Consider the following 13,766-nt stretch of genomic DNA (forward strand, 5'->3'; position numbering starts at 1 on the left):
TCTATTGTAACCAAAGAGCCAGGACTTATGAATGAAAACGCTGCAGATTCCATTTACAAATATACCGTTGATTTATTGCATTGACCAAGATTTTCAAAATTTTAATGAAAACGAAGAGGAAGAAATTCCTCAAGCTTTGAAAATTTTGATTAACCGAGGGAAGGAGAGGCGTGCTAAGCCCTGCATAGATGAAATCATTGCAATTAACATGGGTACCGAGAAGGATCCTCACTTAGTTCAGATCAGGACCACATTGTCTTCAGAGGAATGCAAGCGATTAATCACCTTATTAAAAAATTTCAAAAATGTTTTCACGTGGTCCTATGAAGACATGCTTGGAATTGATCCTGAGATTGTACAGCACCGAATCCCTCTTGACCTCAAAGCCTAACCAGTCAAACAGAAACTACACAAAATTTGTCCGGATTGGGCATTGAAGATTAAAGAGAAAGTCACCAAACAGATTGATACGGGTTTCTTGATGGTGTTTGAGTACCCAACTTGGTTGTCTATTATCGTCCAAGTTCCAAAGAAGGATGGAAAAATCAGGGTTTGCGTCGACTTCCGAGATCTAAACAGAGCTAATCCGAAAGACGACTTTCCATTACCTCACATCGATGAACTGATAGACTTTACCGTGGGCCATGCATTGCTGTCATTTATGGATGGATTTTCTGGATATAATCAGATCTTGATGGCACTAGAAGACAGTGAGAAGACTATATTCACCATACCGTAGGGTACCTACTGCTATAGAGTTATGCCTTTTGGGTTGAAGAACGCCAGGGCTACATATCAGAGGGCTACAACCACCATCTTGCATGACATGATCCATAAAGAAGTTGAGGTGAATGTAGACGACATGATTATCAAGTCTAAAGAATGGGAAGGCCACTAGACCCCACTGGAAAAATTCTTTGAACGGATCAGAGAATATAGACTGAGGTTGAACCCACAAAAATGCACCTTCGGGGTGACTGCAAGAAAAATACTGGGATTTCTGATTACACAGAGGGGAATTGAAATAGATCCATCCAAAATCAAGACCATCTAAAAAATGCCACCATCGAGGACTGAAAAGGAGGTGCATGACTTTCTGGGAAAAGCGTAATTCATAAGACAGTTTATCTAAAAATTAACCTTGACTTGTGAACCACTGTTTGTTCTCTTGAAGAAAGAAAAAAAGTTCCAATGGGGTGATCGAAGTCAGTTTGCTTTTGAACAAGTCAAGCAGTATCTTTAGAATCCACCTGTATTGTTGCCGCCAGAGCCAGGAAAGCCACTAATCTTGTATTTGTCAGTAACAAATGTGACCATGGGGTGAATGCTAGCTCAAGAATCGGAACCTAAGGGAGAGAAGGTTATCTACTATCTAAGCAAGAAGATGCTAAATTATGAGACCAGCTACACTCCCCTCGAGAAAGCTTGCTTAGCTTTGGTATGGGCTACCAGGAAGCTGAGACTCTACCCATTAGCTCACTATGTACTTCTAGTTTTGAGATAAAATCCCATCAAATATCTCTTCGAGAAACCGACACTTATAAGTAGGCTAACTCGTTGGTTGCTTCTCTTCTCCGAGTTTGACCTCAAATATGTGACACGCAAATCAGTCAAAGGGAGGGCGGTAGGGGAATTTCTGGTAGACCACCCGATGGAAGGAGATGAGGCAGTAGAGTATCTATTCCTAGATAAACAGATTCTGCAGGTAGAAGGGGAAACATGGACAATGTACTTTGACGGAACCACTAATCAATATGATTATGGGATAGGTGTGTTGCTTATAGCACCCCATGATTCCCATATACCCCTAGCTTTCAAACTCCATTTCAAGGTGTCTAACAATGACGCAGAATACGAGGCATGTATCGCTAGATTGGAAGTTTCCCTAGAACTAGGGGCAATAAGATTGGATGTCATCGGAGACTCAAACTTGGTTGTTTCTCAGGCCAATAGAGATTGGAAGGTCAAGGAAAAGAAAATGAAGGTTTATCATCAGACCCTGGATGTTCTTATTCCAAGTTTTGAAAAACTAACATTTACACATTTTTTAAGAAAGAACAACCGGTTCGCTGATGCATTAGCAACTCTATCTTCCATGGTAGACATCCCGCTTAGAGTCAAGATGCGTCCGACTATCATTGAACAGAAGTATACACCTGCTTATGAGACCATTGCCACAATAGGTGAGGTTCAAGACAAGAAACCCTAGTATTACGACATTTGGAATTTTCTGGAGAAAGACACGTATCCACTAGGGTGAATGCCAAGGATAAATGGGGAATATGGCGTCTAGCCATCTAATTCATCATCTGTGAAAATAAGTTGTATAAAAAAGGCCATCTAGGAATGCACAAGGTCTGTGTTGAAGAAAAGGAGTCGAAGCGTCTCATGGAGGCCATTCATGGGGGAGAGTGTGAAGCTCACGTGAATGGTGTGATGCTGGCTAGGAAGATTCTCAGGCAAGGCTATTATTGGTCAACTATGGATAAGGATTGTATCAACTTTGTCCAGCGATGCCACAAATGTCAAATCCATGTTAACCGCATGAATATCCCACCCTCAAAGCTCTACAACATGACTTCACCATGGCCTTTCTCAGTCTGGGGAATTGACATCAACTGGGCAGTCTCCCCAAAGGGCTCGAATTGACAAGAGTACATTTTAGTGGCGATCGACTAATTTAGCAAGTGGGTGGAAGCTCAGTTATATTCTGTGTTGAAGGCGTCACATCTGGCCAAATTCATCAGGAATAACATCATCTGCAGGTATACGGTACCAAATGAGATCATCTTCGACAATTGCTTGCACTTCAAGAAAGAGGTGGTCGAATTGCTCAAGAAATATAATGTGGCTTTTCATAAGTCATCAACATATAGATCACAGACCAACGAAGCTGTTGACGCCGCTAACAAGAATGTCAAGAAGATCTTGCGGAAGATGGTGGAAACTTACAAAGACTGGCCAGAAAAACTGTCATTTGTACTCTAGGGTTATAGAACGTCAATTCGAACATCCACATGGGCTACCCCCTACTCTCTAGTATATGGAATGGAAGTTGTTCTGCCAATTGAGATCGAAGTACCTTCACTGTGAATTATGGCCGAGTGTCAGATACGAAGGCAGATTAGCAGCAGAGCAGGTCCGAAGAATTGATGTTGTTTGACGAGAAGAGGTTGAAGGCGTTCTATCACATACAAGGATATCAGCGTAGAATTGACAGGGCCTTCAACAAGAAAGTCAAATCCAGAAACCTCAAGGAATGAGATATACTGCTGAAAGACAACCGAACACCCATTCATTTTGTTTGATCGGTCCATCTTTTTCCATCATCTGTTAGCTTGGTTGTGTTACCTCCATTTGGTAAAAGGATCAGTTTCAAGATAAAAAAGTGATGTTGAATGTAGCAGTGAGCAGTTAGGATCTTCTTATTTGGGGTTGTACATTTTAAGGACTGATTCCTTGTGTGTCAGGTAGTGACTGTTTCCAAAAATTATTTTGGAAAGTTTTAATAAGGTTGATTTTCTCAAATTTTACCTTTTACAACTCAGACCATTCTTTAGACCAAAAAGGAAAATTTTTATTACTTACAACTTTAATTCCATTGATTTCAACGCAAGTACATTCTCCAACTCTCTAGTTAAATCAAAGTTGTTTTTACATCATAAAACTTGAAAAGAAAAGTCAAAGCAATAAACTAGGGGCACAGATAAGTCAAGTGGTCTTATGTCTTCTGCTTGCGCTTGTAGAAGTCTCTGCCGCCAAAGTTGGCCCAACCTGTGCCTTGTCCTCAAGCCAAGTCAACCACTCACCGGAAAGGGCACAACGAAAGCTAGCGGCAGGGGTCAGAAGCTCTCATCCTCCAAGTAGTGAGGCACCGGGCCAAGTGTGAAGCACACACGGGAAATAGAGCCGGGTATTCCACCCCTCCCTCTAGACTAGTCTGGTCATGTCCAAATCGGCATCTGAACCTAAATGGAAAATAGAACACGCAGTGTGTGACACCAATCAACTATATACCCGAATGTCGAGACATGTTGTAGCCCATCTCAGCTAGATTAAACCAGGGGCAACGCCAAGCAATGTCGCCCGCAAATCTGCTGCATATCCAATCACACCACAATCCCTCTATGGGAAAATCCACTAGCCGTGGGCGAAAGAAGTAGGCTCTAGCTGAATACTCGAGGCAAGAGTCCACCACTTTCAGCTTATCCATCAACCACACCTGCGAAGGGATAAAAAATAATAAGATAAAATAAAGAATAGAGAGATGTACGTTGAAGGAAAAAGCGAGAAAAGGCCTTTGAGAGCAAAAATAGAGAGTGAACACCGAGTGATGTAAGAAACCATAAATAAGAAATGGTGGGAAACAATACCTGTAGAAGCAATAGACTCCCTGCAAACCGAGTAATCTCTCACTGATGAAAAGCATCTAAACCCATCCAGGTCTCAGCTAGTGCGAAACCAATGCAACTCTTATCCTCTTTCAGAGATTGGACCACTTTGATTAACCTAATGTTGGCTCCGCCGCAACTAGGGGCAAGAAGGAAGTGCCTAAGCAAACATAAGCAGAGGGCATGTTGACGATAACCTAGCCAGAGAAGGTCACCTCTGTCTCCAATACCAGAAAATCGATGAATCAAACCAGGAATGTCCAACTCCCCGTCAAGAGCCAAGGACCGAACCTCGTGTAAAGTAAGCCCACACATCCGTTCCAAATCCCGTGCATGGCCAAAACGGGGTTAAGGCATAATCTCTTCATCGCGTCAGGACTCTATTAAAGCTTGAAACTCTTCAAGGGTTGGACACATCTCTTGTGCTCCGAAGCAAAATACATGTGTAATCGGGTTCCAACACCAGACCGCGGCGTGAAGGAAGGGAAAACAATGCAAAGTATGGCTCAACGGAAAAAACACAATTATGTCGAAACCTTGGAAATTTACCTTTTCTGTGCCGTCCAAAGTGGCTACCCAATCCTTGAGCCTCTCGGCAAGAAATATCTCCATTTTTAGAAAAAACAACAATGAAGATAAAGTTCTATCGAAGAAACAGGGAAGGAAGACCTTTTATAGAGAATAGGGTTGTGTGAGTAGCCGATAGTTGTTACCAGCTGTCCAATCACAGCACTTGGCCAGCCGACCACCTCTCTTGGCCGACCGTCCACTCAGGTGGTCGGCTGACTAACTATGTTGGCCTGGCAGTTGGGCAGCAGTATTTTGTTTTGGTCTTTTTGCTTTGAGGTCTTGTTTTGAGTCTATTGTTTCCAGAAAGTGTAAATAGTTGTATTTAGGTTATTTCAGTTTGTTTTTTCATTTATTGAGTTGTGTTTTGCATTTTGGTCGGTTGTTGGCTCAATATCTTGTTACGAACATCGTTCAAATACAAACATTTTGCACATTCAGTTCTAATTTTATGCAAGTGTAGTGCCATGCTCGAGATGTAAAACAAAACTTCTTTTATAAAACTGTAAGGTTTTACCTCGATCATAGTTTTTACAAAAGAAGGAATACAAATGTTTCAAAACAAAAGTAGCAGTCCTATCTGAAGCTATACAAGTGTTAAACTACAAAGTAAAAGAAAAGAAAAGACAAAATCAATGTCAAGCTCAAGAGGCCCTCTTCATCCTCTTCCACAGAGGGGACTCAGGGGCACTGTCTTCATCAGTGACACTGTCATCAGAGGAATTAGACTAAGAGTCGGTATTGTCCTCTCTATTCCTAAACTCAGAGCCAGCACAATCATCCCCGCTCTCAAACTTAGAGTGCCCACTCCTTGTCTCCTCAACGCCGCTGGTCTCGACGTCACCTCCACACAAGGGTGGCTCTGAGGAAAAGTAGGTTTCCCACGCCTCAAACTCCTCGCTCTCACTCAAGGCACCCTTTCCTTTACCCTCACTCCTGCCGCAAATAGGAGCCTGCCTACCTCTCCTCCCTACAGCCGAAGGAGGTGCCACCGGTGTCGCCAATGCTGTTAATGCCGCTGGTGCCACCGGTATAGGTAGAGCCTGAAAACAAAGATCAGAATACAGATTCAGTATGGGTTAGATTCAGTATGAGTGCAGATGTCAGTACAGTATAATACAATATCGAAATACATATCAATATGAGTATGATACACGGATTCAATATAAGCATTGCATATCGGTATAGTATGGTGCAGAACAGTATAGGTAAGCAGTTAAATGAATGAGGAAAGAAAGGGTACTTGGTAACTGTAGAGAGCCAGTAATGTCTCTCTTCTCCGTACCATTTGGACCAGTGAGGCGACCAACTCAAGAAGGCTGTCTACATACTCTAGAGGCACCTGGAAGTGAGTTTAGACAATCAGCACTCAAAAGGAAAATGTGAAAGGCAAATCATAAAGCAAGGTCTATACCTACCACACGTCAGGATTTCTGATGTACAAATGCTCCTCCTCTGACAGCTCTATTGAAATCTGATAGGCGGTCCCGCTCAACCGCCAGCATGGGATTGTAGTTGGGATCAACGCAAACCAGCTATGTGCACAGTAGAAGGTGCCCCACCAATATCAGCCTCGGTCGCACGAGCAACACCTCCAGCTGCGGGGGCGCCTGCAGCATCTCCTACACGAACTCCAGTCAAGGGTGGCATCGGATGAGTCCTGATAAATGCCGTGTAGTATCCAACTCAACGAAAGAGATCAGTGTCCTGCCCTGCCATAAACTGAACGATGGCCTCAACTGGGAGACCATCAATTGTCCTTATGGATGTCGGAGGCAGAGCAGGAACAACTGGGATAGGTAGACCCAGAGTTTGGCATACGAACCACTCTTCTAAGCACTAGGTCCGATAGAAGTGGCCCTCTAGCAAGATCCGCATCCACGAGGTGTCCCAATATCCGGCGTACTGATCCCGTTTCCCGGGTGGCATCATCGCCCATGGCTTCCAGGTGATCTGTAAATAGAGAATTCACAATTATCAATAGTCATCAATGGTCAAAGAGTGGATCAAAACAGTATAACGGAATGGAATGGGTTGGGTATGGGTGTGGAGAAGTGGTTTAGAAATACTCTTCTGATCCTGGGGAACGCTCGTGATCCTTTTCTGGTCACCTGAAAAGGAATAAACACTCCAGTCGGGGGTGCCGGAATTAGCACTCCGATGGACAAGTCAGTATCCGAACTGGAGAATGCTTGTATTCTAAGTTAAGCACAACAATTCTCACATACCTTTCTCAGTCTGTTGCTCATTTATTTATACTTGTTTCCTGGGCCTCGTGGCCAGGCCCACTTGTCACTCATTATCCTCTTAATTACTCGGCTCCATAGCTCAGTATCTATTCGGCCTATCTATTATATTCGGCGTCCTTATCGTACAGGGTAGAGCCGTGTAATATCTGTCTTCTATAGTACGCTTCTAATTATTCCAATTATCTGGCTCCCACAATTGCCCCCCAAACACCCCGCTAGCATCAGTTAGTCGGCGTGTTTGGCTAGAAGTCGAAAATTCGGTGGTTAATCCTCTTCCCAATGCGTGTCAGAACGCGTTCGTGCTTTTTGGTCATTGTAACACTTTCCCGCCCCATTCGTGCTTCTCTCGCATTTATTATGATTTGAAACTTAAGACCCTTCGAAAACATGCTTTTTTGAATATTTGAACCTCCTGGACTGCCAGCTGGTGTCTCTTCTTCGACGCGTTTTCTGCAACTCCTATCCGTTCTCTCCTTGTCTCCTTTGCCTTTCGTAAGTTTTCTTCTCTCCTCCTCATAATCCTATTTTCCGTATTTATTTCTGATTTAGAATATCCTTGAGTCCTCACTAGAATGGCTAAGCATTTGAAAGACCTCCTTTCCGAGGGTCGAATTTCTAGGTTCTGAAGGCATTTTCCTATCCTTGAGGATGTCCATCTTTCTCTGGTAACAGACAATACCTTTGATATGGAGAGGGACGACCAAAATACAATCGTCTTCCCTCTCCTGTCTATTGCGTAGAGCGGAGTTCGCTTTCCCCTACACCCATTTCTCAGGGCCGTCCTCCGCTATTGGAGCTTGATTCCTTCGCAACCCAATGTGAATTTTTTTTGAATCATAATGGGAATCATAGAGCTGAACCGGCGTCTCTAGATCAACCTTGGCATTCCGGCGATTCGGCACTGCTATGCTTTAGCCAAATCCTCCGGTCAGCTCGGGCGCTATTTTCTAAGGGCCAAGGACACCGACCATCACTTAGTAACGATGCTTGCCAGCTCTGGCAAACGAGTTGACGATGTAATGGTCAATGTCCGAGGCAATTGGAAATTCGGCGAAGGCGTAGATCGCCTAGACCCTATTCCCAGATGGAGGGGTGAACCAGGTTGCCGTGTAACTCCTTGTTTGTTGATCTTTCTTTTATGCGGCTTTTTCTCCAATCCTTACCCTTTGTTCTTGCAGCCAATAAGTTGAAGAGGATTTTGACCTCGGTTGACAGCGCAGTCCTTGCGGATATTAAAATTGCACTAAAGTACTTTGGCCGTCCAAATGTACAGAAACAAGGGAGAGCTGCCCATATTCTCCTGAGGTACGAGCCTACCTACACTACGTTCTCGGCCGCGGACGACATCCCGATCCCAACTGGCGAACAACATCTTACAGCTCTTGTCTTCCCCAGTTTCAAGATCCTTAGGCAAATTGGTTTCAAAGCTTCTGATTCGGAGTGAGGCTTGGAGCCGGTTGTCGAGGTAGATGCCGAATCAACGAGATAGTTCACTGCCGAGGCCGAAGAGGTTGACGAAGCTTTGAAATCAGCGTTTGAGGCAGCCGGTCTTAACCAGCCTAACTCACCGTCCACTTCGGGTCGAGCAGAGTTTTCTTTCGGAGATATTTTTACAAACTTGGGAGACCTTCCCGGCACTTTTTCAGAAGGCATGGCTAGGGAGAATCTCACGCAGATGGTGAGAAAGAGAAATGCTGAGCGAATGGCCGCTTGAAAGAAAGCCGAGGCCGCTCGTTCTGAGCCTGCTCCGGTTGAATCTTTACAACCGGTTACTGGAGAAGAAACGACTCAAGTTGTTGTGGCCGAGACGGAGGGGGCTGAACAGCAGGTTACGGAAGAACGGCTAGTTTCAAAAAAGCGGGGCGAAAAACGTTCCGCCGAGGGAGAGACCGGCTCAGAGGATAGCCCTGCTGACAAACGGCCCCGCTTAAAGGAGTCAGACTTGGTTGTCCCCTTCATTGTTCAACCAAAGATCAAAGACATGTCAATCTCCTCTGACGCATCTGCCATGAAGGATCCAACCGTGGCGTTGAGCTTGGCCGCCTCAGTTTCACTACCGGCTGACAAGGCCACCTTTCGAGAAGAGCCGGATTTGGTAGCTATAGCGTTCGCTGCCCAGTCGTCCCTTCTGGTATGTATACGATACTTTCTTTTTTGCTCGTTTGGTTTGGTTTGCATACGATGTTGCTTGATGTGGTGATCGAAACTTGTTTTGCAGACGGTTGGAAGGATAGCCGAACTAGGCCGCCGGCGGCGTGATGCCATTGAAAGAATTGGCCGCTTAAAGTTTGAAGCTAAAGGTTAAAGAAACAGGGCCGAGTTCGAGGCGATGAGAACCGCAATGGAAAGTACTCGAGCCGAGCAGAAAATGAGAGGGCTCGGACTGCTGACCAGGTCAGATCCGAGGCCGAGGATAGGGCGAACGCGAGCGAGGAGTTGCTCAAGTTAGCCCAGGAGGTACTTTCTAAGGCAGAGGCCGAGTTAGAAGAATTGAAGGCGGCCAAGGAAAAAGCCGAATCTGTAGTTTCTACGGCGCTAGAAGCTGGGAAGAGCGCCGCCTTGAAGGAATACGTAGATGAGGTCCCCAAATTAGAGAATCGGGGATTCAAACATGGGTGGCTCAAAGCCTTTGCTGCCGCTAGAGTTATATTGGACTTGCCAATTCCATATAAGCAAGTGGACGTTGAGCCACTTAAGTCTGATCCCGAGGATTGATGTGAGAGACATTCTAATTTTATTAGGTATCTTTAATTTCAATGTACGTTTTTGTTTAATGGGTCCTTGTTTGTTCCAGGTAATTTTCGTGTCTAAATTAGTTACTATCTGTGCTCAATTTATTAATGAAAATTCCCTTCCCTTTTCACTATCATTTGTACGAAGTTTTTGATATTAATGAAGAGTTTTGCCTTCCACTACTTTCGATAAAGTGATTACTGTCTGTTGTGCCTTCTAACTAGCGATTGGATAACAGTGTAATCTTGGCAATTATATTAGTTATACTTTAATGTATCTGAACAAGTAAATTGACTCTTGGTGCCGAATAGGACTAGCAAATCAATTCATGAAGCAGCTGCGGCACTCAAGCCGAATAGATTGATGAATCAGCCCTTGCCCCAGCTGGTTCATGAACATTAAACGCCGAATCAAACAATATTGATTAGTCGATTCGTGAAGCGACTGCGGCACTCAAGCTGAATAGATTGATGAATCTGCCCTTGCCCTAACTGGTTCATGAATTTTCCCTTGCGGAAGTTAAGACTGCCAAATAACAGCGTTTGATGGGGGCACGACTCGGTCGGTGCCGGGCTGTCCTCGGCGCCGGAAGTTAATGAGATTGCCTTGGAGGCGTTGCCCTCGCAGGGAATAAATGAATGAAGGTCCTATTTATGTGCTCAGTGAGCAGCTCAGTCCAGGTCTTTGATGAAGAATCAACAAGCACGAATGTCGAATAGACTCTTCTTTAACAGCAAAGGGGAAGTGAGGACGCTAGCTGAGCTGGGAGGAGACATGAATCAAAGTGCCGAACCTTCGCGCGCGGGAGTTTAGATTTCGAGGGATCAGGAGAGATGTCAATCTTCTCGTCATTGAAGTAGGTCGCCTAGGAGGGACAAGGAGCCACAGGACAAATCCTCGCAACCCTGTTCTGAAAGGGAGCCCGGTGCGAACCCACGCCCATTGAGTTTTGCAGTCTTCGTGGGGAATAGGCCCATGACAGATACGGACTCAATCATTCGAGACTCAAGTGTGGCAGTCGAATTTGCTTGACAGATTTTTCCTCCCGAGGTCCAGCAGTCGATGGTAGGTCGGCAAGACTTCGAAGTGTTTCGTGAAGGCATTAACGGTGCGGTAAAGGGGCTCTATACCGCCTACGAAATCGGCATGCATCTCCGTACTTCCCATTGAGAAATCGAGAAGAGGGATGAACGCATCTGAAGCTTGGAGGCTCGCGCAGAAGTGGCTGAGCGTGAGCTGAGGAAGGTCAGGGTCGTTTAGGCACTACCCGTCGGACAGGTTAACCCAATCGTAGAAGAAAGGGTCACCCAGCGGCTTATCAGTACCACGCTCGCCGATCGAGATACGGCGAGCATGTTCGCGATGGAATCCACGAAGGGGAGGGCCTATGAAAAAGGCTTCCACGAAGGTCGAAAAGTAGGAATACAGAAGACCAAGGAAAAGCTCGCCGAGGAAGTTTGCCGATGCGAAAATCGTGGATTTAAGCATGGTTGGATCAACGCGCTTCAGGCCGAGGAAGCTCTCCGAGTAGAGGGCGTCAATTCGGCATTGCCACTGTACCGACGTAACCATTTTTCATTTTCCACCTTTGAAGTCGAGCAGAGTGAGGATGAGGTCGACACCGTATAAAAATACTCAATGTAACGTTCGAACCCAGATCGCGTTCATAACTATGTAATTATTGCCTGATTGAACAAAATGTTCTATTTTAAATGTTTCATTGTAATTTTCATTCGGCACACACGTGTTTGCATGTGTTTCATTGTATAAACATTGACCGGCTCGAGTCAACTAGGCATTTTAATTCCGAACGGTTATATGCCGGCTTGTCATGAGCATTCTTTATTAAATATATGTTTGGCATGTGTCACGCAAGGTCAATTGTGCTGATGAGTTTTCGAATTCGGAGGCTTAACCGGCCCAAAGGTGTCATGCACCAGGGGCTCTGAATCCGAAGACAGTCAGCCCATCTATGATTGTTGTTTATATAATTAGGCCATTTTAACTCCAAAAAAGCCAAAAATTAGTACATAGAGTGGTTGTGGCCAATATCGCTCGGTGTCCATCTTTTGGAGTTCAGTGTTAATGAAATCTCCTCGGGGCCATTACAAGGGTTTTAGAAATAAATCGCCTCGGACTTTTTGTGCCAGTGACTTCGCTTACTGTGTACAGACTCGATTTAAAGCGATTTTGTTGTGTGGGATTAGATAAGTGTGAATGTCGAATGGAGTTTTCTTCAGCAGTAGAGGAGAAGCTCGGACTCTGGCTGAGCTTGACATTGTAATGAATCACAGCAGAGAACCCACTCGCGCGGGAGGTAGGGCATTCGAAAAACGGGAAAAACATCAGCCTTTAAGTCGTCAAAACAGATCACCCCGAAGGGAGAAGTAGCAATGGGGAAGTTCTCCGCAACCACGACCGAGAAATGAGGCTGACGTAGTACCGCAACCATTGAGTATTACTGTTTTCGTGGGGAATTCCTTTCTTATCCTGGATCTTGGCCTTGACGTTGTCTGTGGTGCCAAAGGTCCCCGCCTCGAGGGTGATTATCTCGTCGGTGTGAATGTGGATTTAAGCGCGGTCAGATCAAAGCATTTCAAGTTGCGGGTGATCTTTGATCAGTGGGCGTTGATTCGGTGCTGCCGCTGTGCCAACGCGACGCCGTATGAGAATAGATATTGTAATGCTTCGAACGCAGGTTGCGTTTTTTGTAATTATTGTTTAATCGAATAAAATGTTTTATTTTAAAAGTTTATCTCATTCTGAATTTTTGTATGCTTAATTAAGCATCTTACTTTGAATGCTGGAACGCTTTGTCTTGTTCATGTAGTTATACTGGCGCAACCTACATATCCCTGCCTCGGTGTGTAAATGTTTTCATTCTGGCGGGTGCTCCGAATTTGGAATATTATTCAGCCTTTGAGCGTCGCTTGGTGGCACTATTTGGTCAGCCAAGTTTGGAGGCTTTATCGGCCTAAAGACGTCGTGTGCCGATGGGGCTCTGAATCTGAAGGCTTTATTTGGCCAATCATGATATCCATGAATGGCGCTCCGAATCTGGAGGCTTTATCTGCCCAAAGACGTCACTCGCCGATGGGGCTCGAATCCGGAGTCTTTATTCGGCCAATCGTGATATCCACGAAGGGCGCTCCGAATCCGGAGGATTTATTTGGCCAATCATGATATCCATGAAGGGCGCTCCGAATTCGGAGGTTTTATTCGACCAATCGTGATATCCACAAACGGCACTCCGAATCCGGAGGCTTTATCGGCCCAAAGACGTCATTCGCCGATGGGGCTTCGAATCCGATGGCTTTATTCGGCCAATCGTGATATCCACGAAGGGCGCTCCAAATCCAGAGGCTTCATCAGCCCAAAGACGTCACTTGCCGATGGGGCTCCGAATCCGGAGGCTTTATTCGGCCAATCGTGATATCCACGAAGGGCGCTCCGAATTCGGAGGCTTTTGGCTTTATTCAGCCAATCGTGATATCCACGAAGGGCGCTCCGAATCCGGAGGCTTTATTCGGAACACTTTTGAACTGGATTGCACAGTGAGTAAACAAAAATCTTTGCATTACAGTAGTGGAAAGTATACATGGTGAGCCATTCAGAACCAATATCATTCCCCACAGGTCGGGTTTAATGATAGAATTTGCACAAGTGCGTTAGGAGCAGTGCCGCGTGCCTAATTTTCCATCAACCAGCCTCCCATCATCCGAAAATACCTTCAGGAGCAACATTCTCGGCGTGTAGCGGCGCAGCTGAATGCGTTGAGCATACGTCTCGGGAAACTGCTGCTAGTATCGCCTAGAGCTTCCGTGGC

The 13,766-nt window shown here is 45.2% G+C and overlaps 1 protein-coding gene across 1 annotated transcript; it reads left to right on the plus strand.

Annotated features, from left to right (window-relative positions):
* The first annotated feature begins 1,651 nt into the window (after window positions 1–1,651).
* LOC145795811 (uncharacterized) lies at window positions 1,652–2,209 on the plus strand. The gene has a single exon (XM_082880722.1). The coding sequence runs from the start codon at window positions 1,652–1,654 to the stop codon at window positions 2,207–2,209; it is 558 nt and encodes a 185-aa protein (XP_082736848.1).
* Window positions 2,210–13,766: the final 11,557 nt, after the last annotated feature.

The sequence above is a fragment of the Camellia sinensis genome, chromosome 7 (assembly GCF_055761805.1).
Source record: "Camellia sinensis isolate YWXY chromosome 7, ASM5576180v1, whole genome shotgun sequence".
NCBI lineage: Eukaryota > Viridiplantae > Streptophyta > Magnoliopsida > Ericales > Theaceae > Camellia > Camellia sinensis.

Excerpts from the sequence above, each read along its gene's own strand:
- LOC145795811 (XM_082880722.1), top strand. The coding sequence starts at position 1,652 with ATGGAAGGAGATGAGGCAGTAGAGTATCTATTCCTAGATAAACAGATT.